Below are 25,461 nucleotides of genomic sequence, written 5' to 3'. Positions count from 1 at the left end.
AGTAACAAAAAGATTTATTTAAAAACTAACATACTACACAACTACTGGGAATTTTTATTATTCTGTGTAAGAATCACATTTTCAAGGCAACTCTGTGATAGTTTTTATAACTCATAGATTGAGCTGCTGACCCACGATGACTCTTAAACCTTAAGATGTTTGGAACCCTTCGAAATCAATATGTGAAAATCTTCATCTCAACACGGGCCAGTACGTGCATATGATGCAAATAAAACATGGCCACAATCCCTTAATGATCAGTACTAGACCAGAGCTTAGAATAAAAACTAAACACTAAGCTTAGAATAGGTATCTATTATATACCAGAAGTCAGTGAACTATGGTCCCCAAGTCAAACTCAGTTCAAAGCCCATATTTGTGAATAAGCTTTTATTGAAATATAGTCATACTTACCTGGTTAAGTATTATCAAGGGCTGCTTCTGTACTACAACTAGAGAATTGAGTGGCTGCAACAGAGCCAGTACGGCCTGTGACACCTAAAATATTTCCTGTCTGGCTCTCTAAGGAAAAGCTGGCCAATTCCAGGGCTAAACCAGTGTGCGTCAGTATTTTTCAGAGATCAATAAGTATGAATCTTCCAGAAGTCATGAGAAAGGCAAAAGGTTAAATGCCTTTCATTAATCTAGCTATCCACAAACCAAACGTCATATACCCCATTCTCAATACCACTTGATGTAAAAACTATGATTCCATCTTTGCTCCTAATATGGCAATTTTTCCATCAGTTCTAACCTATACCAATGTGGTCAAAATCCAAAAAGGGAAATGGGAAAACCAAAAAGACATCAAAACACAAAAAAGTTCTAGAACTGTCAGCTTCAATTCTGACACGTAAAGACCCAAGAAGTCATCATGTCTGTCTTTACAGTAAGAAAAAATCTAACAAACAAACAAAATCAATGACTCTTCTGGACAAAACAGAGAGCTGAGTTTGCAGGGTAAATCGCCACCCTGAAATCTGGGGAGCAGGTGAATCCAAAGAGTCACAGCCCAAATATGCTAACCTGGCGCAGAAGCCACCATAGCCAGGAAACGGTGGGAACACTTAAATGGTAATTTTGATAAACTGGTGGAGGCTGCCTTTGTTCCACTGTGAGAATGAACAACTACCAGGCGACACAGTCTGTGGGGGTACCCCCACACTTTCATGGATTTTACCTCCAGAAACCCTACCACATCCTCTCGGTAGAATCAAGAAAGATCCCCACATGGCTCTGACATGGGGAGGGAGAAATTACCACTGTAAATATGCCCAGAGTATTAGCCATAAAAAAGGCATACTGTCCAGGAATAAAGCTTAATGAGTGTCTTATATCACATGGGGGTAGGACAAGTTCCCATCTCTAGCTCCTTCTAGCCATCCTGTGTCACCTAAGTGGGAAGAGCTAATAAATACCTGTGAAGGTCACAGCCCAGGGACACAGGCCCACCATAAGGCTATGACTTAGTCATAAGAGCACAGAATGAGAGAATTCCCTCCCCCTCCCTACACTTCACCACGACACCAACTGGGCTCCAGCATAATAGTAGTACACTATTTGAAAGAGCTGCAAAACATAAACTTCAACTGAGGAAGAGTGCTTTGAGATGTCTAAAAAGACAGGGGAGAAAAAAAACAAGGACACTAGAGGAATTTGACGTCTCTGGAACCTAGAGCCTCAGCAAACATTAAACGCAGACCAACTCCTGGCCAATTAACATAAAGCTCCACACTAAAGGCCTATTTACCTGAGTTCTTATCTAGCCTTCAACAGAAAATTAGAAGGCACATTAAAAGGCACTTTGAAGAGAAAAAGTAAGCCTTAGAATATGAGTAAGACTCAAATATGATACAGATTTTGGAATGATCAGATGATGACTTTAAAATAACAATGATAAATATTTTAAAGGTTCTAGTACAAAAGGTAGACAACACGCAAGAACAGGTAGATAAGGTACACAAAGAGATGGAAACACTAAAGGATAACAAAAAGAAAATGCTAGCTATCAAAAACACTGTAACAGAAATGAAGAATGCCACTGATGGGTCTCATCAGTAGACTAGACACAGCCTAGGAAAGAATCCATGAGCCTGAAGATAAGCATTATAATAGATATTTCCAAAACTGAAATGCAAAGAGAAAAAAGAATGAATAAAACAGAACATTAAAAAACGATGTGACAATTCTGATTTGTATATCATACATATAACTGGAACACCAGAAGAGAAAAGAGAACAGAGCTTAAGAAATATTTGAAGTAATAATGGCCAAGAAATTGCCAAAATCAATTAAAGACACCACACCATTGATGTAGAAATCTCAGAAAACACCAAGTAGGATAAATACCCAAAAAATCTACATGTAGGCACAGCATACATCCAAACTGTGTAAAACAAAACACAAAGAGAAAATCTTGAAAGAAGTCTAGGGGTTGGGAAGGGGTGGTGAGAGGGAATATGTTATCTACTGAGGAACAAGGATAAGAACTACAGTGAATTTCTTATCAGAAACCATATAAGAAAAGAATGGAGTGAAATATTTAAAGTGTTGAAAGAAAGGAAAAGACCAATCTAGAATTCTATATGTAAAATTATCCTTTATAAGTGGGGGAGAAATAGACTTTCTCAGATAAACAAAACCTGAGAGAAGTCAGAGCTAACAGGACTGCCCCAAAGAAAATGTTAAAAAAGGCCCCTGAGGGGGTGCCTGGGTGGCTCAGTCGGTTGAGCATCTGACTTGGGCTCAGGTCATGATCTCATGGTTCATGAGTTCAAGCCCTGCGTCGGGCTGTGTACTGACAGCTCGGAGCCTGGAGCCTGCTTCAGATTCTGTGTCTCCCTCTCTCTCTGCCCCTTCCCTGCTCATGCTCTGTCTCTATCTCTCAAAAATAAATAAACATTAAAAAAAAATTTTTTTAAACAAAAAAAAAGAGGCCCTTGAGGGAGAAAGAAATGATATGATATGGGTCAGAAACTCATTTCTACATTAAGAAAAGGAGAATTTCAGAAAAGGAATAAGTAAAGACAAAACAAAAGCATTTATTTTCTTATTTTTAACTAATCTAAAATACAACAGTTTAAAGTAACAATACTAACGATGTACTGAGTGATTATAACATATGGGTGAGTGAAATGAATGACAGCAATGTCACAGGGACAAGAGGGATGAATGGAGAATATGTGTTCATGAAGTATCTGAACTACATGCAAAACAATACAGTGTCAGATGAAGGTGGACTTAAACTAGTTAAAAATGTATACTGGAAATGCTAGAGCAATTGTTAAAAAAAATTGTTCAAGTATAACTAATAGGCTAAGAGAGAAGCTAAAATGCTCAAATAAAACAGTAAGAGAAAGAGAAAAGGAAAAAGGCAAACATAAATAAAAAACAAATATGATAAAAATGAACCAAAATGCATCAATTATCACTTTAAATGTGAATGATCCAAATATATCAATTAAAGGACAGATCATCAGAATAGATGAAAAACCAAGATTCAACTATATGATGACTACAGGAAATTCTCTTTATATATAAAGACACAAATTAAAAGTAAAGGAATAGAGAAATACCATGCTAACACTAATGAAAACAAAACTGGCGTACTCGTATTCATTTCAGACAAAGCAGACTTCAGAATAAGGAAAGGTATTAGGTACAGAAATTGGCACAATGATAAAGGAGTTAATTCTCCAAGAAGACATAACAACCCTTTATGTATACCCACCTAACAACAGACTATCAAAATATGTAATGGCAAACTGATAGAACTGTAAATCTGCAGATCCACTAGCATTGTTGGAGACCTCAATGCCCCTTTTTCATTGACTTTTACATTAAGCAAGGAGAAAATCAATTAACTCACATGAAATATCACAAAGACAGATGACATTCTGGGCCACAGAACATACATTAACAAATTTATAAGACCGGAAATCATACCAAGCCTGGGAGTCAGGCTGCTTGTATGAATGTTGGTAGTTTGTGTCTTTCAAATGACTGGTCTATTTCATCTACATGAGCAAATTTTTGGCCATAGGGTTATTTATGTTACTCCCTTATTATTCTTTTAATGCCTATGGGATTAGTAGCGATGGTCCCTCATTAATTTGCGTTTCCTCTCTCTCTCTCTCTCTCTTTTTTTTTTTTTTTTTTTTTTTTTTTTTTTGGTTAACCTGGCTAGAGGTTTCCCAGCTTTTGGTTTTATTGATTTTCTCCATTATTTTCTTTTTTTTAAATTTCACTGAGCTCTCCTCTAGTTTTTATTATTTTTTGGTTCTGCTTTCATTAAGCTTAAATTGCTTTTCTTTCTGTTTCTCAAAGTAGAAGCTTAGATTACTGATGATTCTTCTCTTCTAACATATATATTCACTGCTATTCATTTTCCTCTAAGCATTGTTTTTGCTATCTCCCACAATTTTTATTAATTTAAGATATTTTAAAACTTCTCTGGAGACTTGTGTTATTGAAAAACATGTTTTTAAATCATCATAGATTTTGAGTTTTTCCAGCTATCTTTCAATTACTGATTTCCAGTTTAATTCCTTTGTAGTCTACCCCAGAGCCAGACCTCTAAGTACTCACCTCTTCAGGAGCCTAGAACACAAGCACCCCCAATGCCTACGTATCTCCCCACATCCATCAATCCAGACCTCTTCTGACTGCTTCCAGAAAACTATCAGAATCCTCTCAGCCACAAGAAGGTGTAACTCCCTCAGAAATGCAACACATCTTGGCAACAGGGATGAAGAATCATGAAGAATCTACCAGGAACTGCTGGAAGCCATTTTCTTGGCAAGCCGGTGGCCATTGAAATCCATCATCACGTCTGCTGTCCCTGATGGGCTTTTATCACCCTCCTATCCATTCATCTTCTTCCATCTTTTCCCCACACTGCCCCATGCTCGCTCTTCCCACCTTACCCTCCAACTGCTCCTCTTCGTCCCAAATCTTTTTGATAGGGCTTTTGGAAATCAGATTTCAAGTTTAATACATTCTTCTATAGTTTCAAATTCTTCAACAAAAATTCCCTATATTTTCTATGCCTTCACTTCACTTTTTCCACCTACAATTCCCCTTCTCTACTATCACCCTTCTCTTCATAAACCTCAACACTTTTGGTAAATATTACATAAAGTCTCTTCACACAGCACTCTGTTTTCATCTCTCTACTGATCATCATATCTGATGAACACGACGAGTCATTAACCAGGCAGAAACCATTCTCCAAGGAACACTGAAGTCTTCAAGGAAACGTGAGAACTGGTGGCAACATTTAAGTCCTGTAGGTGACTCCATAGATTTAGTTCTAAAATTCAACCCACAGAGTAGTACACCATTTAACCTTCCCAAAAGTGAAAGGGTCCCAAATCCCACAAAGCAGGTATTTTTTTCTCCCTGATTTGTATGACAAATAATCTACAGTAGCCTTTTATACGCAGAAATGGATTAGATCATACAGATTATACCACAGTCCTAACAACACATACTTTGCTGTGTAAGAAGGAACACTAATCCAAGAAAGGTGTATAATCAGTTCTAAGCTGGCAAATAGCCAACTAAAAATGCATAGTAAAAGACAGCAGAGGGTCTCAGAGAGTCCAGCTTTGAGATGCGCTCTCTCCCCAGCTGCCATCCAGGCAACCCAATCCTTTTGTAGCTGGTTAACAGGCAAGCTCATCTGTGGGGGGCACTGGCACACAATAGTAGTTATGTTCTGCCTTACAAGTGACTACACTTCATTGAGTTTATGCTCAGTAGGGCAGTGTTTGCAAACCACTTAGATTCCAGGACGGAAAGAGCTACCAAAATGAAACACCCAGTCCTTCTCTGAGGTTTGTTATTAGCCTCTGTTAGCCACAGGTTACAGGGCACTAAACACTATGTACTGTGTGTTTGCTCGTAACCACTACGAAAAATAGCCTATAACATCTTTCTGAAGACTCCTAGAAAATTTCAAGTTAATTTAAAATCTGGGAATTTAACTGGGAAATACTTCAATTCTTAGAACTAGTTCTTGTCAAAATACCTCATTAATTCTTTCTTGGGTGTCAATCCAATTTTGTTTCAACCAACACTGTTCAACAGACGATTGCTGAAGTTTAATGCTGCTAGGGGAAAAATGTGAACGGGGTGAAATAATCAGTTCCATTTGAATCTAAGTTCATTCCCAGCCTACAAGTAAACCTCTTTCTGATGTTAAGAAATGTTTTCAGAAAAATCGATTCAAGGGGCGCCTGGGCAGCTTAGTCGGTTGAGCATCCAACTTCAGCTCAGGTCACGGTTAGTGAGTTCGAGCCCCGAGTCGGCTCTGTGCTGACAGCTCAGAGCCTGGAGCTTATCGGATTCGGTGTCTCCCTCTCTGTCTGCCCCTCCCCCGCTCATACTCGGTGTCTGTCTGTCTGTCTCTCTCTCTCTCTCTCTCTCAAAAAATAAATAAACATTGGGGCACCTGGGTGGCTCAGTCGGTTAAGCATCTGACTTCAGCTCAGGTCATGATCTCACGGTCCATGAGTTCGAGCCCCGCGTCGGGCTCTGTGCTGACAGCTCAGAGCCTGGAGCCCGTTTCAGATTCTGTGTCTCCCTCTCTCTCTGCCCCTCCCCTGTTCATGCTCTGTCTCTCTCTGTCTCAAAAATAAATAAATGTTAAATAAATAAATAAATAAATAAACATTAAAAAAATTAAAAAAAAAAAGAAAAATAGATTAATTAGCTTAATAGCCCAGGTATGTATAAGATGAGGCTTTCCATACACCATACAGAAGTTAGAGAACCTAAAAGAAAATCCTAAATACACAGTAAACTGATGTCCTTCCTCAAAACAGCCAGTCAAAACATCATGTCTGAAAGATTTCTATCCTGTAGCATGTATACCAAAATACAAAGTATTCATAACCAACATAAGCATCTACAAGAACTCTGGAAAAAGTACAGATCCACTCTGAAGAATAATTATATGACTACACAATATAAAGTGATTGAGTATATTAAAATACTATTTAGAATGCTTCTGAAAGCAGTATTTTTAAAAAGTAACATTCCTCCAATTTATGGTAGTGAACTGTAGTCTGAGCTTCTCTGGCCTAGATAAAATATTTACATATATTGGGGCACCTAGGTGGCCCAGTCGGTTGAGCATTCAACTTCGGCTCAGGTCACGATCTTGCGGTCTGTGAGTTCGAACCCCGTGTCGGGCTCTGTGCTGACAGCTCAGAGCCTGGGGCCTGCTTCGGATTCTGTGTCTCCCTCTCTCTCTGTCCCTCCCCCACTCATGCTCTGTCTCTCTCTCTCTCTCTCTGTCAAAAATAAATAAACATTTAAAAAAATTTTTTTAATTTACATATATTTTACAAAAGAAACTACTAGTAAATGTTGTTTATGTATTACGCATAATTTAGTTTAGAATCTCTGGAAAGCAGGGAAAATTTACTATGTTATCATTAATTTATGATAATTCATTTTATCACCTCAGAATTCCCCATTTCCTGGCACAATTTCATGGAAATGTTCATGAACTTCTCAGAAATACTGTACTACATTGTTGTTTAATGAGACAAGACATACGCTTATAACATTCACAGAAATTGTAAAATATAAGTAATATAAGGCACCATCCAAAGGAAAAAACCTCCCATGTACCTTCAAAACAGAAATCTTATTTGACAAGTTCTAAGAAGGAATATAAATATAACAAGCTCTTTCTCAGAAGATATGAGGTACAAGAAGAGAATGAAGACATCCTACTGAAGTCAGGTCCTCTCAGAAAAGATGAAAAATTTTTAATTTCTACAAATTTAACCAATAATATCTGATTTTTAAGCAGTTACATAATAGCATAAAATATGCACTGTAAAAAAAAATGATTTAAAAGAATGGCCACAAACATTGTGAATGCACTAAATGCCACTGATTACATACTTTTAAAATGGTTAACTTTATATCCTGTCAATTTCACATCATTAGTTTTATATATAATTTTATATTAATAAACCGAATTAATTTACATAAATCAAATAATAAATTTTCAATGATCTGAAGGTAAATTTAAGAGAATCCAAATCATGAACACTATATTCTCTCAATTTTTAAGTCAAAAAAAATTCATTAATTGAATTTCATATTATTATTTGCCCTGAGAGTCATAAAATTTCCTGTTCTCTAGATAAATCTAAATAATAAAAAGTTACTTTATTTGACATTCAGAGTCAAATATTGTGAGAAGCTTGACACATCTAATATTTATTTTTTTTTAAGTCCAATATGCACCCTTGAAGGTATACTTTAATGGACAAAGGGGAAAGAGACTACTATTTTCGAAACCAATTTTACCAAACAGGGGAGTAAAAAAACAACTATGGCTTCCCACACATCTCTGTCCAGAAATTTTTCTTTAGCTTAATACCTATGTTAAATATAATCAGTTTAAAACAGAAAAAATTAAACAACAAAAAGCCAGACACAAAAACCTTGAGACTTATCTTTTAAAAGAAAAATGAATACGCATAAAATATTAAGTCATACGTTACAAGTGAAAAATGCTAAATAAGCAACAAGAGTTTCAGGAGACAAAGAACAATGCAGAAGAAAACGCATAGAAAAAATAGTTCTAAGATCCAAATCTATATATTAACAGTGCAAAAACCAATACTCTAGGGCCTTCACAAATGATTCAGAACCATATGAGCTTCATGTACTTTTCTCTGAATATTTTAGAAAATAATTCAGAATCTATTTTCCATCCAAAATTAAGGCAATGGCACATGCCAAGCATCAGCGTACAGAACAGTGCTTAACAGTCTGACTTTGTCTCCTGTCTTTGTCACTTCCTATAAACATAGTTCCACATAACCAAGGTAAAATCCTCCCACTTAAAACATTAAACTCCAATAGAGAACCAAATAAGGGTTATGGCTATTACCCCCTCTGATGCTTCATGATGGTGTAAAAGACACACACTAGAGTGGAAGAAAAAGCAAAACTAAATAGCATGTCAATAATTAACTTTTTAAAGTATATCACTACCATGCACGTTTTCTATTTGTATAATAATTTAGCAACTTATAAATTATGTCCATATAAGCTCATGTTGCCAAAAAAAAAATGTGTTATATAATTATTTGAGTGATTTTTCTTCTTCTATATAGATTTTCTTCTGAAAAGATATCATATATTATGTTAAGATATTGTATGTGCTTCATATATATAATTTTTCATACTTAGTTTGCTCATATAATAGATTCATATATGTATTAAATCTGAAGAATTATAAATATTTAGTAAACCATTTTATAGCACAAAAATATATAAATATGCTTTTTGTCCTTACAACTTAAAATGAAATTAAATTTTTCCCTTCTATATTTTTCATTCAGTTTGAATATTCTGAAAGCAGTCACCATAACCAAATCAGCTAATAAATATATCACTTATCATGCATTTATTTAACTGCTGACATAATACCTAACAATATAAGTAAGCATACAAAAGGTATTACAGTCACACAAGTTCCCTGACCCAAATCATTCCAAACATAATTTGGGGGCGATGAAACGAAAGGATTAGCACAAAGATAAAATCAGTCTCTCCACATATCAGATAAAAATCAAGTTATAGTGTGTGTGTGTGTGTGTGTGTGTGTGTGTGTGTGTGTGTGTGTCTGTGTGTGCGTGCACGTGCGTGTACCCAGCTATATGTGCTTGGGAGAGGATATTTTAATACTGGAATAATCACAGAATGTCATACCTGTGCTCCATAGATGTATTTATCCAACATCTTGCCTCCTATTGTCTGTCCTCCTATATCCCAAACTTGAAGAGTAACATTCAAGTTTCCTTGAATATAAAAATAAGAATGCAGAAAAGATAAGTAACAAAATAACTGAATACAGTTTCAGAGAACACTAAGTCATAATGATAAACTATGAATCTATTTTGCCTTTTATTCTGCATGTTCCTATGGTCAGATATTTGGAACTGTGAAATAACGTTGCCAAAAGATATTATAGTGGGGGAATTTAGGTTTATACTTTTACCCCATTTCTATAGAGCTGTATTTATAATCACCTTCAAAACAAAAGAACGATTTAATTTCATAAACCTCTTAAAACTTAAAAAAACAGTAATTTTCTTAAACGGAGAATAGAACAATAAAGCACTTACATGTGGGGTAAAAAAAAATATACTTAAAAAATAAAAATAGAGCCGTATATACTAACCTACCCTATAGCACACAATGAATTTTGCTGTAATCTAAACTCCATAGCTTCTAATACTCATAGATTAATAATAGAATACAAAAATGGACCCAGAGTTTCAACTCAAATTAATGGACCTTTAAAATTTGAATGTCACCTATTATATGCAATAGTAAACACATTTTTTTTTAAAACTACATGTTTTCAAATTTAACCTATAAAATATAAACACATATGATAGCTATCTTCATAACAGACAGGATAGATACCCAGTATTTCACTAAATATTATGATACATTTATAACTGTTCAAAGAATTTCCGGTGAAACAAACTATTACATGTGCTTTGAAGCCTTCATAAAATGGTGTAAATCTTCCCCACACAAGCATAATGAAAGCATTTTAAAATACTAAAAAGCAATCTTTAAATTTCTTTTTTCTATTTTGCAAAATATTCGGCTGATCCAAAAATTTATGAGATAAGCTATTCTCTTATCAATGCAGAACCCCAGAAGTTAAAGACCATGTCCAACATGCTTTTAACATTTACAAACTGTTTCTCCTAAGAAAACCATACAGTTTTCTCCAAAGTTAGACAAAGTCTCAATTAGCACCTTCAAAATGAACTCCCATACTACAAATGTATGTTTCTGAATGATTTGCAAATAAGGAAAACTCAAAATAAAAACTTAAAGACAGCAAAAAACGGTCTTGCTTCAAAAGCAACAATAAAAAAGATTATAAAGACATGAATTTTTATACTAATGCAAAACACTCAACTTGGAGAATGTCAGTTTCACCATTCCACTGAAAAGCAAGTATAACAGTGGATTAACCAGCCAAGTTTTACCCTTGACTCTAAGTTTTGTTGGGTTTGTAATACAGTCTTTCCATTATTTTGAGGTGGGTCTGTTGCATCTGCCAATGGGCAAAGGATTTACATGGGGAACTTCCATGAGCATTAATGAGAGCTCCTGGAGTTTATCACTCGTCATCATTCCCACATACACCGTCAAGGCTCACAGAGTAATGACAAAAATGTTCTTAAAGCTCTATGAATGTGAAAACCAAAATGTCACAAACTAAGACTGTATCCAATAACTGGGATAAACCCACTTACTTAAAAATCTAAATTTTTCAAGATTCAAAGCTGAACTCATTCTCCTCTGATGTGGTCTCAAATTAAGCAGGTGAGAAAGGGCCAGAAGTCACTAGATCTATGTCAGACAGCTTCAGAAGCCCCTAGATAAACAGGCAGTACTCTATCCAGTTTACTTGCACACTCTTACAGTCATTTATTTACTTCAAACCAACAGTGCTTAACAAAATTAACTTTCTTATAGGATTTTAGGCAACACTTAATAAAAGGCATTTAATCCCATTTTCTTCAAGGTCAATAACTCCTATCACTTAACTTTTATCAAGAAATAGAAAGCTTTTCTTTCTTTAAATTCTAATAGCGAGATCCTATCTGAATTAGTTATTGTGAACACCTTAACTACAACTTTAGGAACATGAGTTTCATTACACGTTTCCAAATTCTGACGACATCATTTCAAGACTCTACATTGTTTATTCAATTGTCTCCCATCCAAGAAGCTTTGATTTATATTCATGTGTTGTAGGTATTTTTTAAATCCATACCTTTCCAAATAAACAGTGTTGGTTGTTGTTGGCTTATTTCTTTACTATTTCTTATTTCCTTAATATACATATTCTAGTGCCTCAGAAATAAAAATAGTTAGGCATTACTGATAACCCACAATGCTAGCCAAAGCTGGGGGGGAAAAAAAAACACTTTTGCTATCAGTATAGCTTCAACAAATGATACTAGTTTCATACTCATTTCATATATCTAGAAACATATTTTTAACCTCCACATTTGAATTTTAAGTTTATTAACAAATAAAAATAAAAATAAAAATAAATGAGAGTCCTCTATTTGGAAAACAAACTCACATACGGATGAAATTCAAGTTAATATTCATTTTAGTTTTCCCAAACATAAACATATAAAGCTTCCAAGTATATTTTCAAAGTGACATACCTAATAACCTATGTATGAGTATTCAAGTAATCAATACTATAAAATTTTTAAAAACCAAAAATCCATCTAACATAAATTTCCAACTAACAACATTAAGGAAATTGTCAGCAATCTAATCTTGAATGTAAAATGCTACAAAATTCCTGCTCCTCAGTAAGAAATGACATGTAACCAGGGAAAAAAATAAAATAAATGAGGTGACAAAATACAGGTAAGTTGCTTTTGGTATGAATCAAAGCCACCAAGAGGATTCAACAGTGACCTTGTGAAAGTACACTTGGAGCCTTGGTTAACCTTACTTAAAGTGCTGCATAGTCAAGATGGAACTAAAAACACAAGTCTGCCCACTTCTTGTACTAAAGACTTAGAAATCCTTTTCACAGTAGAACGCTGTTTACTGGACTGTACCCACAAGCTTCCTGAAAGTATTTTGACTAAGGCTCTTAAGAAGCTCTATCAGCAGAATCTCTGACTAACAGATACACTATTTTAAGCAGTAAAATCTGCACAGTGGTTGCATCCAGACTATACAGCATACCGGAACATGAAATATACTAAAATGGATGAATATTTACAAAGTAATGACCTTGAAAACTTGCATGAAGAGAATGTCAATAGATGGACAGGAGGTATTACACTTCTAACAATCTGAATGGACAGAAGACTTACCAGAATACTTAACAAACATTAGATTTGCCTAGTACACTCTATAAATTCAATAATGCTGTCTATAATGTTTCAGCTAACGATACAAATATTAATCATTCTACATTTGACACAGTTGAAATTAAGGTTGAAGTTATAAAGGATATACTATGAACCTTGTAATTTACTTATCTCATTTGTTAATATACTATTAATTGTATAAAATCAAGTTATACGAAAATAATTTTTCCTGCTGAAATTTCTAACATATTTTGAGTCTATTAAGCAGCATAAAATCAACTGCCTTAAAAAAATTTTTTTTTTTCTGGAACTCTACCCATCAAAATAAAAACTTAATCAGGAATATTAAAATACACATTGGACTATCAATTTCCTAACATCATTTTTAATAGAAGTACTCTCTAACTCTAAAATATTATACTATAAATGTTGATTTCAAAAAATACCAAGTATTTTTACAAAGTCATCAAAACTTTAAAATGGGTCACACTGTGCAACAAATCCAAAATCATCACATACACATTATATATATATATATATATATATATATATATATATATATATGAGATGTCCAAAACCAGTCTTAAAATATCTTAATATCTGCGTGGTGCTTATTCCTTTATTTAAGCCTTTGAACTAAAAAAGTCAGAAAAACTAATATTAATGGTACAGAAAGCTGATGCTTTTGCCGATTAGCAGCAAAAACGGTCAATAATTATATGCATATTAAAGTTCTCTGTACAATTGGCATCCCTGAAAACACTGTTGCAAAAAATAAGCTTCTAGCATGTATATTACATGATTTGAGCGTGTATTCTGCTAGTGACTGCTGTAAAAATTCTGAATGTAGCGTTGACCTATCCACACTAGTGAGAATAATAAAATGAGATTTTCAGTTTTGAATAGATTAAAAGTGAATACAATCGAAACAAAATATGCATATGTTTCTCATTAAGCCTCTTGCTGAACAATAACTTAGAATGGAAAGTTGGAAATCTTTTGTCACACTGTATCTTTTAATGCATTCTTCATTGGTAGCTGCATTCAGTCACAAAATAGAACATTCTACCAGTGAGATACGCAGAATACCTTCAATTACCAAGAGTTTTCATTGGCTGCTCTAAAACTTTCACGGAGAGATGTCTGATAGATGGGATGCTTGAGAGGTTAACATATTTCAATAATATTGGAATTTTTTAAACCCCTGCCCACTGTATCACTCATGCTCCAGTATATGAATCTGACGCTATACTTGCAACCGTTTTTACTCAAATGTGTTTCCTCAGAGAGGAGAGGGATGGACTGGTTCAGAAAGTCAATCAAGATAAACTGGTTTTAATAAAATACTTTAAACATATAATTTAACCATTACAAATGAATGGACAGAGCATTTTAAAGCCCCAATTGTTCAGAAACTAACTTAAAACAGAAACCACTCTCTTTTTGTTATTATTTCCCTGTATTTCCCACAAAATGTGCTGCAACTGGCATCTAAATAGTTTCTTTGCATGGTGAACTGAAACATCTTGAATGCTCAAACTGTATTTTTATGAGTGCCTAGGGACCCTAAATTTTAGTGGTCTATTAAATGCCAGCAATTTCATGCTGCCTTGCATAAAACAGCATTCACATATTAGAGCACAGAAGTTCCATAGCTACATTATACTTCTGTTCCAACTTTCTCTCGAACAAAAAACTGAAGCAGAGGCTAATCAAAATAATATTTAAAAAAAATAATCCTTTCCAGTCTTTTCACATTTAGTTTATACAATATCTGTTTATAATTGTACAGCATTTGATTTTTTTAACTTTTTAGAATTTTATAAACAACTATTATGTATCCTCAAAAAAATGTGTAGAGTGGTCAAAAATAGCAGGAGAGTAGGGGAGTATATAAACTTTTCTCTCACGCCCATAGACAATTCGTCTTCATGGTAGATGCTGATGAAGTTAACCTCTGAAGATAGATTTGCTAATTATATATTTTTTCACACAGAAGCGACCCCCAAATTTATTTTGCATGTCTCCCTATGTCTCTTATTGTAAGATATATACAATTTACTATGTTAAGATTTTTTAGTCTCTTACCTGGCAGTGTTATCCTTCTCAAAAAGAAATCCAGTCCTATAGTTTGTTTGTACTGTTTCCCAAAAGTTTCTTGAGCAAAACACGTAGCTAAGGAGGTCTAAAAAATTGATGCACAGAAAACCAAAATTAATGTCTTTGTTTTAGAAATGTAAACATAAAATCACTACTAAACCTTATTAAGTAATCTTAGTATTTACACTCCCATTAATCCAACAAGCAACTTTAAGCAGTTCTAATCAGTTGCGAGGGGAGGAGGGACTTAACACTCCACCAGGTAAATTCACTTGCAACTACTATCGGTGGGGACAACAGGCTAATGGGTTGGATCTCTTTAAATCCCCAGATAGTCAAGCTCCTTCTTGCTGGAAATCAGAATTTGAGATATATCAACAAGAAAACTAAAACAACACGACTAAAGATATGTATATCTATAGATATCAGTTGAATACAAATTTCAGAGAATTCTAAGTTTCATTTCTGAGGTTAAATATTCTGAGTATTTGTGCCCTCAGCCAATAACAAGCAGTACTAATTAAAAAGGGGGAAAGACTGTTTATATAATTTCTTTTTTCCCCACAAAAAAGTGTCTTTAAATGTCTAATTTTCTCTACATTAAAGATGTTAAATGAAAATGATCCTATAGAACGACTGTGATAATATTTATCTTTAAAATTAAAAAGCATTTTTGAGACTAATATTATAGGCAAAAAAAAGTATTTTCAATCCAACAACCATAAAGATTAAAAGTCACAAGATTATTATAACCAGAACAGATATATATATATACATATATATATATATATATATATCTACATTTTTTTTTTAAATAAAAACTCAAAGTTGTACTCAAAACTCTAGAGTACCAACCATTTCATATCAAAGTAGAATCATCACTCTGGTAACAAGTGAAATAACTCAATAACTTAAAGGCTTCTTAAACATTAAATGCACTATTTATTTGGACACTTCACCAAAAAGGAGAAAGGCAGCTTCACGAAGCTTTTATGCTCTTTAAGCAAGACTCCCAAAGTTAAGTGAAAATTACCCTTTTTTACTCTGAAAGTTAAAATTAGATGTCAACTCCCAAAATAACAAAAACTAAAATAAAATTTCGAAGATAATTTAGTATAATTAATTATGACATAAGTGCAGTAATGCAAAAGAAAACTTGGCCACATTTCAATTCCTTCAAACAAAAAGACCTAAAATTCTTTTTGACACAAGAACCAGGTTTTTCACACAAATAACAATTTGCACACCCTCACTCCAATTCTTCTATTATTTAAACACTCAGAACTTGCAATAAATTTCTAAGATATTTGGTCAAATATTTATTGAGCACCATAGGAAAGAGGTTCTGCCAGGCACTGAGAAATAAACTCACTACACCCAAATGAAAATTTATTTGGCTTCCCTGAACAATAGTATAAAAACTAAGAGATTAGAATGAAAAAGGTAAGCATTCCTTTTTAAAGCTTTTTGTTTTTCATTTAGCTTTATTTATGCCACCGAGCTTGTTTAACTTAGAGTGCAAAATCTGTTAAGAGGCTCATAGTTTTAGAGAAAAATACCACTATTTAGTACAGATGTTTCAAAGTGTTTAACACAGGGATGGTTGATATACTTTTATAAGACAAAGAGAAATTCAAGGCACATATAGCGTTAGCACCGTGCCATTTAAGGTAATTTTTCCCATTCATTTAGGGTTTTCAAAGTTCAGTATTTTTACATTGATGAGTATTTAGAAAAATTCGAAGGTTCTTTTCTTGGAAACAGGACTGCAAGATTCTGAAAGCCCTACCCTCACACTTTTGAGGCAAACGTAAAGCTAGGATTTTTATTGGAATAAAGTATAATCTGTCAAAAGCATAGGTCACTGGGAACACAGAATATTAACACGTGTTCTTATACCATCTCTGGGCAAACAGAGAATCGGCTGAATCAGTGGTAGGCACTTCCTCAATCCTCTGGACTTTCTGCCTCTTTCATATTCAAATAAGTTCTCACAAGTCATTATATAAATATCATTCTTAAACAATCATCTACCACATCTGAAACATTTTTATCTGATTCTTTATATTGGTTTTTTTGGGGTGAACTTCTGCTTATAATTTTTACCAATATTACATTTACTAATACCAAAAAAAAAAAGGGACCAAAAAAGAACATTTTGCCTCAAAAAAATCTTAAGAAATGTGTAATAAAATCAAAAGTATGAATCAAAACAGAAAGAAATAGAAACACATGTTATTAGGAGGAGGAGCTTATATTTCTCCTGGAGAAACTGTTAGTGATTATCTCAATATTCCACTGCCTCCGTCCATGTGTATCTAAATGCCAGGAGTTAAAACTAACAAGAAAAAATAATGCTAGAAAAAACAGTCAGGCGTTGAATCAGGACACAAGTAAGAATGAAAGGGAGGCCGAATTCATAAAAGGATAGTAAAGGAAACAGAATGGGGATGTTGATAGCAGCCAGTAACTTGAGGGCTGGACAGGGTATGAAGGAGAAAAAAGCTTGGTATACCAACAGAAAGAACGTTCAGTTCCTGATGTTTGTGTCTGAGAATCTCGGGCAGAAAATGCCTTTACAGCTTTCAAATAGATTAGTCGAGATGATAGGCTCAATCAGAACACCATAAAGAGTTACCACTGTTACCCTCTCAAGCAGAATGATAGTCCTAATTCAACAGTATGGAAGGGAGAGAAATTATGCCCTGTCCTACACTAGACGGAATTTTATAAAGAGATGAAAAACTGCAATTACTCACATTAAATTAGCAATAAGAAAAAAAAAAAAAAAACATATGGCAGGCTAAATAAAAAGCCCAAATACAACATGATGAACAAACTTCAACTGAGTCACACATGTATGAAGACTGATATATACTAGGAGGGAAAAAAAAATGAGCAAAAGTTTAAAGACTTATGATAGAATGCAGGATAAAGGGCAATTTTTGTCTCTTTAAACAAGTGTATTGGGGCTATAGACTGTCATTACAACTTGAAACAGGAAATAAATTCAGTTATGAGCTGACTGTAAAAAGATTTAGGAGATGAAAGATTAGAAGGTATTCAGAAGGAAATTGAATAAAACCATACAAATACACAACTTGAATTTTTTTTTTTATTAAATAAGAGTGTTAGAAACAATGCCGATTTATTTAAAACAGTCGAACTATTCAAAAAGTTGCTTCCCCAAAACCTTCAAAGGTCATTAGAGGGTACGAGGACGCTTTTCCTCAGCAATAAAAATCAGTAACAAAATCTCCACCCGGGAAGGCAGAAGGAAATCAACGGAATGCTGCACATTTTGCGTGTGGATGCCACCTCTCCCAGGTGCCCCAGGGAACTCGAATCCCACAAAGCCAGGGGCAGCTCTGCAGGGCCGACTGCCAGGGAAGATGCAACGACCAGGCGTCGCCACAGACGCCAGGGTCCGAGCTACACCAGTCGCACGGATCGGTGAAGCCGGACACTGGTGGACAATAACCACCTGCGTTTCTGCAGACTCTGGCTGGGAACAGGGAGAGGGGAGGAGCGGAGACAGGCTGCAGCAAGATTCCAGAAACTGTGGGCGCCTTTGACAGAAGCGACAGGTGTGAAGGCACCGCGGGCAGCAGCTCTTGGCTTTATTTGGGGGAGAGTCACTGACCCTTCGGGATCCCGTGGACCCTCCCCAAAGAGCAAGCACCGAGAGAGGATTTTATACCATTTGCGGAACTCCACGACCCAGAGTTAAAAGCCTCAGCCTAACAAGCCAGGAGACTGGCTGTCGGATGTTCTCACGCACTCGGGCTCAACCAACCGTCCCCAAAGGCTAGACCCTAAGCAAGGATCCCCTCTGGCAGGAGAGCGGCCGTACCCCTCGGCACCCGGCCCTCACTAGGAGCGCCCAGGTACTTGTTGAATGAATGCTTGTGCGGACAGGTGCTGCATGAGCAGCAGCGACGACGAGGTATGACGCCATCAAACAGCAACTGGCGTTTATTGGGTGCACGCCGCGTTCTGAAAGCTTTACGTGGCTTTTCACATCTCATGTGCATTTGCACACTGCACCCTCTGAGGCGACCCCTCTCCATACCCACCTGACCGATGAAGCCCAAACAGGTTAAGAATTTGCCCTCCGCTGCCCCGACCAGTTAGCGATGGAGCCCCGAGGCGCACCCAGGGACTCTGACTCCAGAGCCAAGTTCCTGGCAGCCGCCAGCGCAGTGCTGGTGTCCGAAACCGTAAAGCGGCCGGGGGCGCGGAGACTGGGGGGCGGGGGTGGGGGGCGCGGAGGCAAAGTGCGACCTGGACTAAAGGAAGAACAAGTAAGAGGCCCTGGCAGATGCCTGCCAGTCGTCGGAGGCGAGAAGCTGGAAAGCTTCCCAGGAGGGCGATGCTGGCCCGACTCTTGAAGAAGTAGGAGTTCGAGATCCAGGCAGAGAGAGCTGGGGAGTGACTTTTTTTTTTCCTTTTTTCTTTCTTTCTTTCTTTTCTTTTCTTTTTTTTTCTTTTTTTTTTTTTTTTTAATTTAATGGGAGCTGGACAGCTCCGTCAGCCTTCACCCCGCGCCTACTTCGTGTCTGGCCCCAGGCCACACGACCAGGTGGGCCCCCGCCCTTGGGGTAATGAGGCGACGCAGAGCGGCGGGGAGAAGGCTCGGGGGGAGGGGGGTGCCGGGGCCGTGCCGGGGTTCCTGCAGGCCGGGGACGGCGGGCCCGCTGGAGGACTGACCTTCCCGGAGGTGCCGTCCCCCAGCACGACGATTTTCAGTTGCCGGTCCTGGCTCTCCTCCTCAGAGTCCGACATGGTGTCCCGGGAACCAGGCTCGCCCCCCCACCCCCACCCCGAGGTAGAGGGAGGAAGGGTAGGGGGGGTCTCCGGGGGTGGGGGAGAGGAGGAAGGGCGACCGTGAGGGCAGGACCCCCCGCCCCGGTGTCTCAGCGGCCGCTGGACGTATCTGGGGAGAATCAGTCGCCGAGCGCCATCTTGCCTACCTCCCCTCCCCCCTGAGCGCGGCCCCGCCCCCCCACGCGCTACGTCGGTCGCGCTCCCCCTCCTCGGGGCCAACCCGCGCCGACCGCGAGCCTCCCTGGCGAGCCGACCCATCCGCTGGCCTGGGATGGGGGAGGCATTCGAACCGAGCAGGGAGAGATGGTTGCTCCTCTCGCAGGGGCAGCTGTGAAGCATAAAACTAAAATATAGCGTCCCAACCAGGTAGAAAAGTGGAAGCTGAGGAGCTCTCAGACGTCGTATCATATTCCCGTGTTTCCATCACCTCCTGAGAAGGTCCCTGAAGCAAATGGTTTAGCCCGAGGGGAGGGGGGCGCGTAGACGCCTGGGCTGCGCGCCACGGTTGCCATGGAAGGCGGTGGGGCGGGGCCTGTCTCCAGGCGCCCGGGAAGCCGGTTGCGAGGGGCAGCGCACTGGGGCGGGGCCTCTGAAAGTGGTGTGGGCGCCGGGGGTGGAGACCCCAGAGGAGCGTGGACGCCGCGGACTTTGCTCGGGATCGCGCTGCCTTCGGGGACACAGCGATAATGGCTTGCCGTTTAACGGAGCTCTAGCGCTTATTCTGACCTCTCGAACCATGGATTTTCTCGACCGAACAGAATCCGATGTTTCATTAATCTAGCAAGTACCCTGGAACAGCAGTTCTCAAAGTGTGGTACGAGAAACCCTTAGGGGGTTCCCAATAAAGTCAAAACTATCTTCATGACAATACAAACACCTTTTTGCCTTTTCTGCGTTCCTTCTCTCACGAGTGTACGTTTTCCAGGGGATGCATGATGTGTATGGTATCATTGCTCGGACAGTTAAGGAAGCGTGTGCTTGTTACGAAGTTTCAAACATTTCTTGGTATTAATTGCAAAGCAGTCATGATAACTATAACTTACATAAACAAAAGCTCTTTGGGGTCTACAATAATTTGTTAAGAGTGTAGACAGGCCCTGAGTCCCAAAAGTACAAGAACTGCTGTCCTGGATGATCTCAGTCCATTAGGGTAGGTAAAAAGACATAACTGAAAATTTCAAGATAGTAGGATAAATTCTACAATAATAATGCCAACTTACTCCTATGCTTGTCTCGTTGTTAACTACTTTACAGGGATTATCACGGTTGATTCCTCGTGGGAACCCCATAAAGTAGGTAGAATTATCTCATTTTACAGATGAGTGAGCTTAAGGGACAGAAAGCCTAGCTCAGAGGCAGTGGTCCTGGAAAGAATGTAGGAAGTAGAATAGGAAACCAGTACAGTTTTAAGAAGTGCCCAGCCCTAAGGGGAGCATTGGAGTTCTAATCGTAGACCCACACTTACTAAATGTGTGACCTTGAACCACAGTTTCCTTATCTACAAAACAGAGGCACTACATCATAAGGTTGAAAATTAAATGAAGTAATCAATGTAAAGTAACAGCGCAATGCCTGACATATACTAGTAAGCACGCAATATTAACTGATGTAATTATCATCTTCATCATCATCATTAGCGATGGTCCATATTGGAGCATCATTGCTTCCTAGCCATGTGACCTTAGACAGGTTTCTTATGTAGAGTCTAGTCTCTTCATCTGTAGATACGGTTAGTCCATGATACCCAGTTAGTAGTAGTTCCCAGTACCTTCCCTACTCCCAACCACCACCACTAACAACAACTTCCTACATTACTAGGTGTGTTAATGAGAATCAGAAAAAGTACCTCAAAGGGATCTGCAAAGTTATTTGTAAATGTTCGTTTGAGGAATCTGTTTCTAATGAGGACAGATTTAACCCCTTCTTGTCAATGAAGGGAGTTAATGTTATACAAATTTGCTTTTCTACTCATCCTTAATGGAAATGATTATGTGACCCAGTTCTGACCAATGAGACAGAAAAGGATATGCTTTGGGAAACATCTGGAGAAGATTTTCCTCCCTGATGAAGAAGAAGAGGAAGAAGAAGTAGAAGACGACGACGACATGCGGGGAAAAACATCTCCCCCTCCTTTCCCTTGCTGTTATTATTTGGGTGAGGACATAATGTTTGGTACTGCCTCAACTTGCTTCAGCCCATCTTCCAAGCTTCTTGTCATGGGGCACTTTGGCAATGAATTCCATTACTTGCAGATAGAAACATCCCAACTGGCACAACTACGTTGGCCAAAAGCTCGATTTAGTTAAGATCATAAGATCAATTATCGTGTGTGGCTTCATGTGAGAGGAAATTTAGAAGACAACTTTGCATTTTCCTATCATCAATTTTCGAGACAACTGCCCTGATGGAGAGACCTCACTTATTTGCATATGGATTCATCCCTGGGCAGTGTTGCTACATGAAACAAGCCAATTGCATTATTTTAGTGACCATATTTTATACATCAGTGGCAAGATTCCAGGTTGAAAATTAGATTTGAAGACTTGGAGCCATATTTGTAAATTAAAGAGAAAAAGAAAATTCCTCTTTCAGGCTAGCTAGCACTGAAAACTTCCAGTATGGTGTTACCAGTCTACAGAGACATAGAGCTGATCCATGGGGAAAAAAAAAAAAAAAAATTTCTGTGGCGCCTCTGTAAAACAGCCACAACAGGGCCATAAACTAGGGGAATCTTTTTCAGTGGTCATAAAACCAACAATTTAACAAAATGCTTAAAGAAGAATTCTAGCAATTTCGGGATATTAGGGTTCTTTAGATATGAAGAAGTAAAAGTACTTACACAAGACAAACTTGACTGCTCTCTGCTACCACCTTCCCAACTAATTTTAAAATACCTTCTGTAGCATCCCTCCCTAACAGATGATAAACCTTGTTGGAATACATCCAGATACAAGGAGTTTATTCCCTCATGAAGCAACTCGAACTGTGGACTGATAGGTCTAGTTATTAGAATATTCTTTCTGAGATGAACTGAAGCCCTTCACTATAAATCCCAACTAGTGGTATTGGCTATCTTTTGGAGTAAAACAGATCTCCCCTATTCTAAAAGAAGATCTTCAAATTTACTCATTATGATTACTTACCTGCCATATATTAAGTGAATGACCACTATGTGCCAGACATTCTCATTGCACTGTTTTAAGCAATAAGAGCACCCAAAATATACAAGGGCTCTGCTCCCATGGTCCCTGCAACTTGGTGGAGAGGTATAGTAGACTGAATGGTGACTGTCCTACAGCTATCAGGTCCCAATCCCTGGAACCTATAAATATTACCTTGTTCAGAAAAAGTATCTTTCTGATGTGATTAAATTAAGGATCTTGAGATGAAGAGATAATCCTGGATTATTGGGTTGGGTCTTAATTGCAATCATACATACCTTATGAAAGAGAGACAGAAAGAAATTTGACCCAAACAAAAAAGAGAAGGCAATGTGACTGCAGAGACAATAACTAGGATGATAGAGCCCCAAGCCAAGGAATGCCAGCCACCGCCAGAAACTGGCAGGGGCAAGGAAGGAATTCTCCCTGTAGAGCCTCTGGAGAGAGTGCAGCCCTGTCCACACTTTGACGCCAGTCTAGTGAATGCGGATTTAGCATTTATGGACTCCAAAGCTATGAGAGAATAAGTGTTGTGTTAAGCCACCAGGTTTATGGTAATTTGTCACAATGGCCACAGGAAACTAATCCAAGGAGGAACACAGATATTTCATACATCAACAGGAAAATCTTAGATTCAGGTAAAATAGGTAATAAAACATTCAATGGATAGAATTAAGAGTCAAACCATCAGAACATTCTATGTATCACCAATTAAGATGGAAAAATGGTAAGTGAATCAACAAGTAAACTAATTTCAAAACCCCCATGTCTGCTATCATTTTAAATCCAAGAGCCATCCATTAGTTTTCTGTCATCTTTTTAAATATTGCATAATTTTGAAGATGCAGGCCTTAGGATTAAAGCCCAAGTGAGGATAGATTTGGAAACAAAGGTAAAATATTGTTGAGGAAGGCAGAATAATGGCCATGCTTTCCGCTTGGGCGCTGTGGCTGTATTTCTGCTGAAAACGTAAGAAAAATATAGAAATGATCTATAGGCTTTATTGGTCCATTAAATTCCTAGAGGACATACATACATACATACATACATACATACATACATACATAGCAAGCCTCTCTTCCTGAAATTCTCTTCTCCCTTGCTTATACACATCTGTACGTGTGTGTTGCAGGTACATGTAACCACCACAGAGATCAAGATACAGTACAATTCAGAATCCCAGCAGGCTTCCTTGTGCTGTCTCTCCATCACTACCTCCTCTGCCACTTTGACTTCTAGCACCATAAATTAATTTTACCTGGTTTTGAACTTTATATAAATAGACTCCATATAGTATGTACTCTTTTGGTATCTGGCTCTATTCACTAAATATAGTCTGTGAGAGTCATCCACGGTGTTATGTGCAGCAATAGCTTGTACTTTTTCATTGCTGCATACTATTCCATTGTGCAAATTAACCACAATTTAGTTATCCACTCCATCATCGATGGACAAATAGATTGTTTCAAGTTTGGGGATATTATGAATAACGCTTCATGTCTCCCTCAAAGAAAACCACAGACCACAAAATAGCACTCTCCTTTCCCACATGCACACAAGTGCTCACACACACACACACACACACACACACACACACACACACACCAATCGTCCATCTACGTTTTATAGCCTTGAGATAGTTGGAGCATTTAATAATCATGGAGCTGTTTTTGAGAACATCTTTGTAACATCTAGATGTGTTGATTTGCTTTTGGAGTGACTCATCTGTCATATCTAGTGGTCTCCACTGAAACTTCAGTTTTCACACAGGGGTTTCTAACATGCCAGTTCCACACAAATAAACAGATTGAGCTCATTTTCAACCAAAACCTCCCTGTCTTGAATGGCAGATAATGTTAAACCTCACCCAAAAGAATGAGCAATGAGGAAAATTAAGGGAAGAGGCAAGAGATGAAAGGATCACCAGACAACACAATTTTTCCAAAAGACACTATTTACCATTGCAACTATATCATGCAGCACCTAGGAATGTATCTCAAATATGTATAGGAAAAAAATTATGAAACATTGAAAGACAGTAAATAAACAATAAATGGTGATATATCTCACGTCCATGTATAGAAACATAATACTGGAAATACATCAGTTCTATCATATGGCCTATAGTGTAAATGCAACTAATACAATTTGTCATGGAATTTGGAACGGTACATATGGAAGGCAAAGATCCAAGAACACGGAAGATATTCCTGGAAAAGAAGAGTAAAGAATTTGCTTTACAGACGTCAAGACTTTGCATCAAGTTATATGAATTAAGATACAGTATATTATTTCAGGGATACACAAATTGACCATTATTTAAAAAAATGGAGAGCCACAGATAGGCTCCCATATTCATGGAACTTTGATATATGACACAATATATATGGTAGTAGATAAAAGGGTAGGTAGCAGTTAGAAACCATACAGGAAAAGAAATGAAACTGGGATCCTACATCTCATCT

At 37.5% G+C, this 25,461-nt stretch overlaps 1 protein-coding gene across 8 annotated transcripts in view; it reads right to left on the bottom strand.

Moving 5' to 3' along the window:
* Nucleotides 1-20,003, bottom strand: part of RAB28 (RAB28, member RAS oncogene family) — a 96,758-nt gene extending 76,755 nt beyond the window's left edge. For 5 of the 8 annotated variants that reach the window (XM_006931212.5, XM_006931211.4, XM_006931210.3 and 2 more), the window contains exons 1-3: nucleotides 19,719-20,002; nucleotides 14,997-15,093; nucleotides 9,745-9,833 (exon numbers count right to left, since the gene is read on the bottom strand). In XM_006931212.5, the coding sequence (XP_006931274.1) occupies nucleotides 9,745-9,833; nucleotides 14,997-15,093; nucleotides 19,719-19,793 (261 nt within the window). In that variant the 5' untranslated portion in view covers nucleotides 19,794-20,002. Of the gene's footprint in view, nucleotides 1-9,744; nucleotides 9,834-14,996; nucleotides 15,094-19,718 lie in introns of all 8 variants that reach the window. The other 3 variants (XM_019829743.3, XM_045056580.1, XM_003985516.6) reach the window with 3 other exon arrangements.
* Nucleotides 20,004-25,461: the final 5,458 nt, after the last annotated feature.

This window comes from Felis catus, chromosome B1, assembly GCF_018350175.1.
Source record: "Felis catus isolate Fca126 chromosome B1, F.catus_Fca126_mat1.0, whole genome shotgun sequence".
NCBI lineage: Eukaryota > Metazoa > Chordata > Mammalia > Carnivora > Felidae > Felis > Felis catus.
The sequence above is the reverse complement of the archived record's forward strand: the minus strand, read 5'-3'. Positions and strand labels throughout refer to the sequence as shown.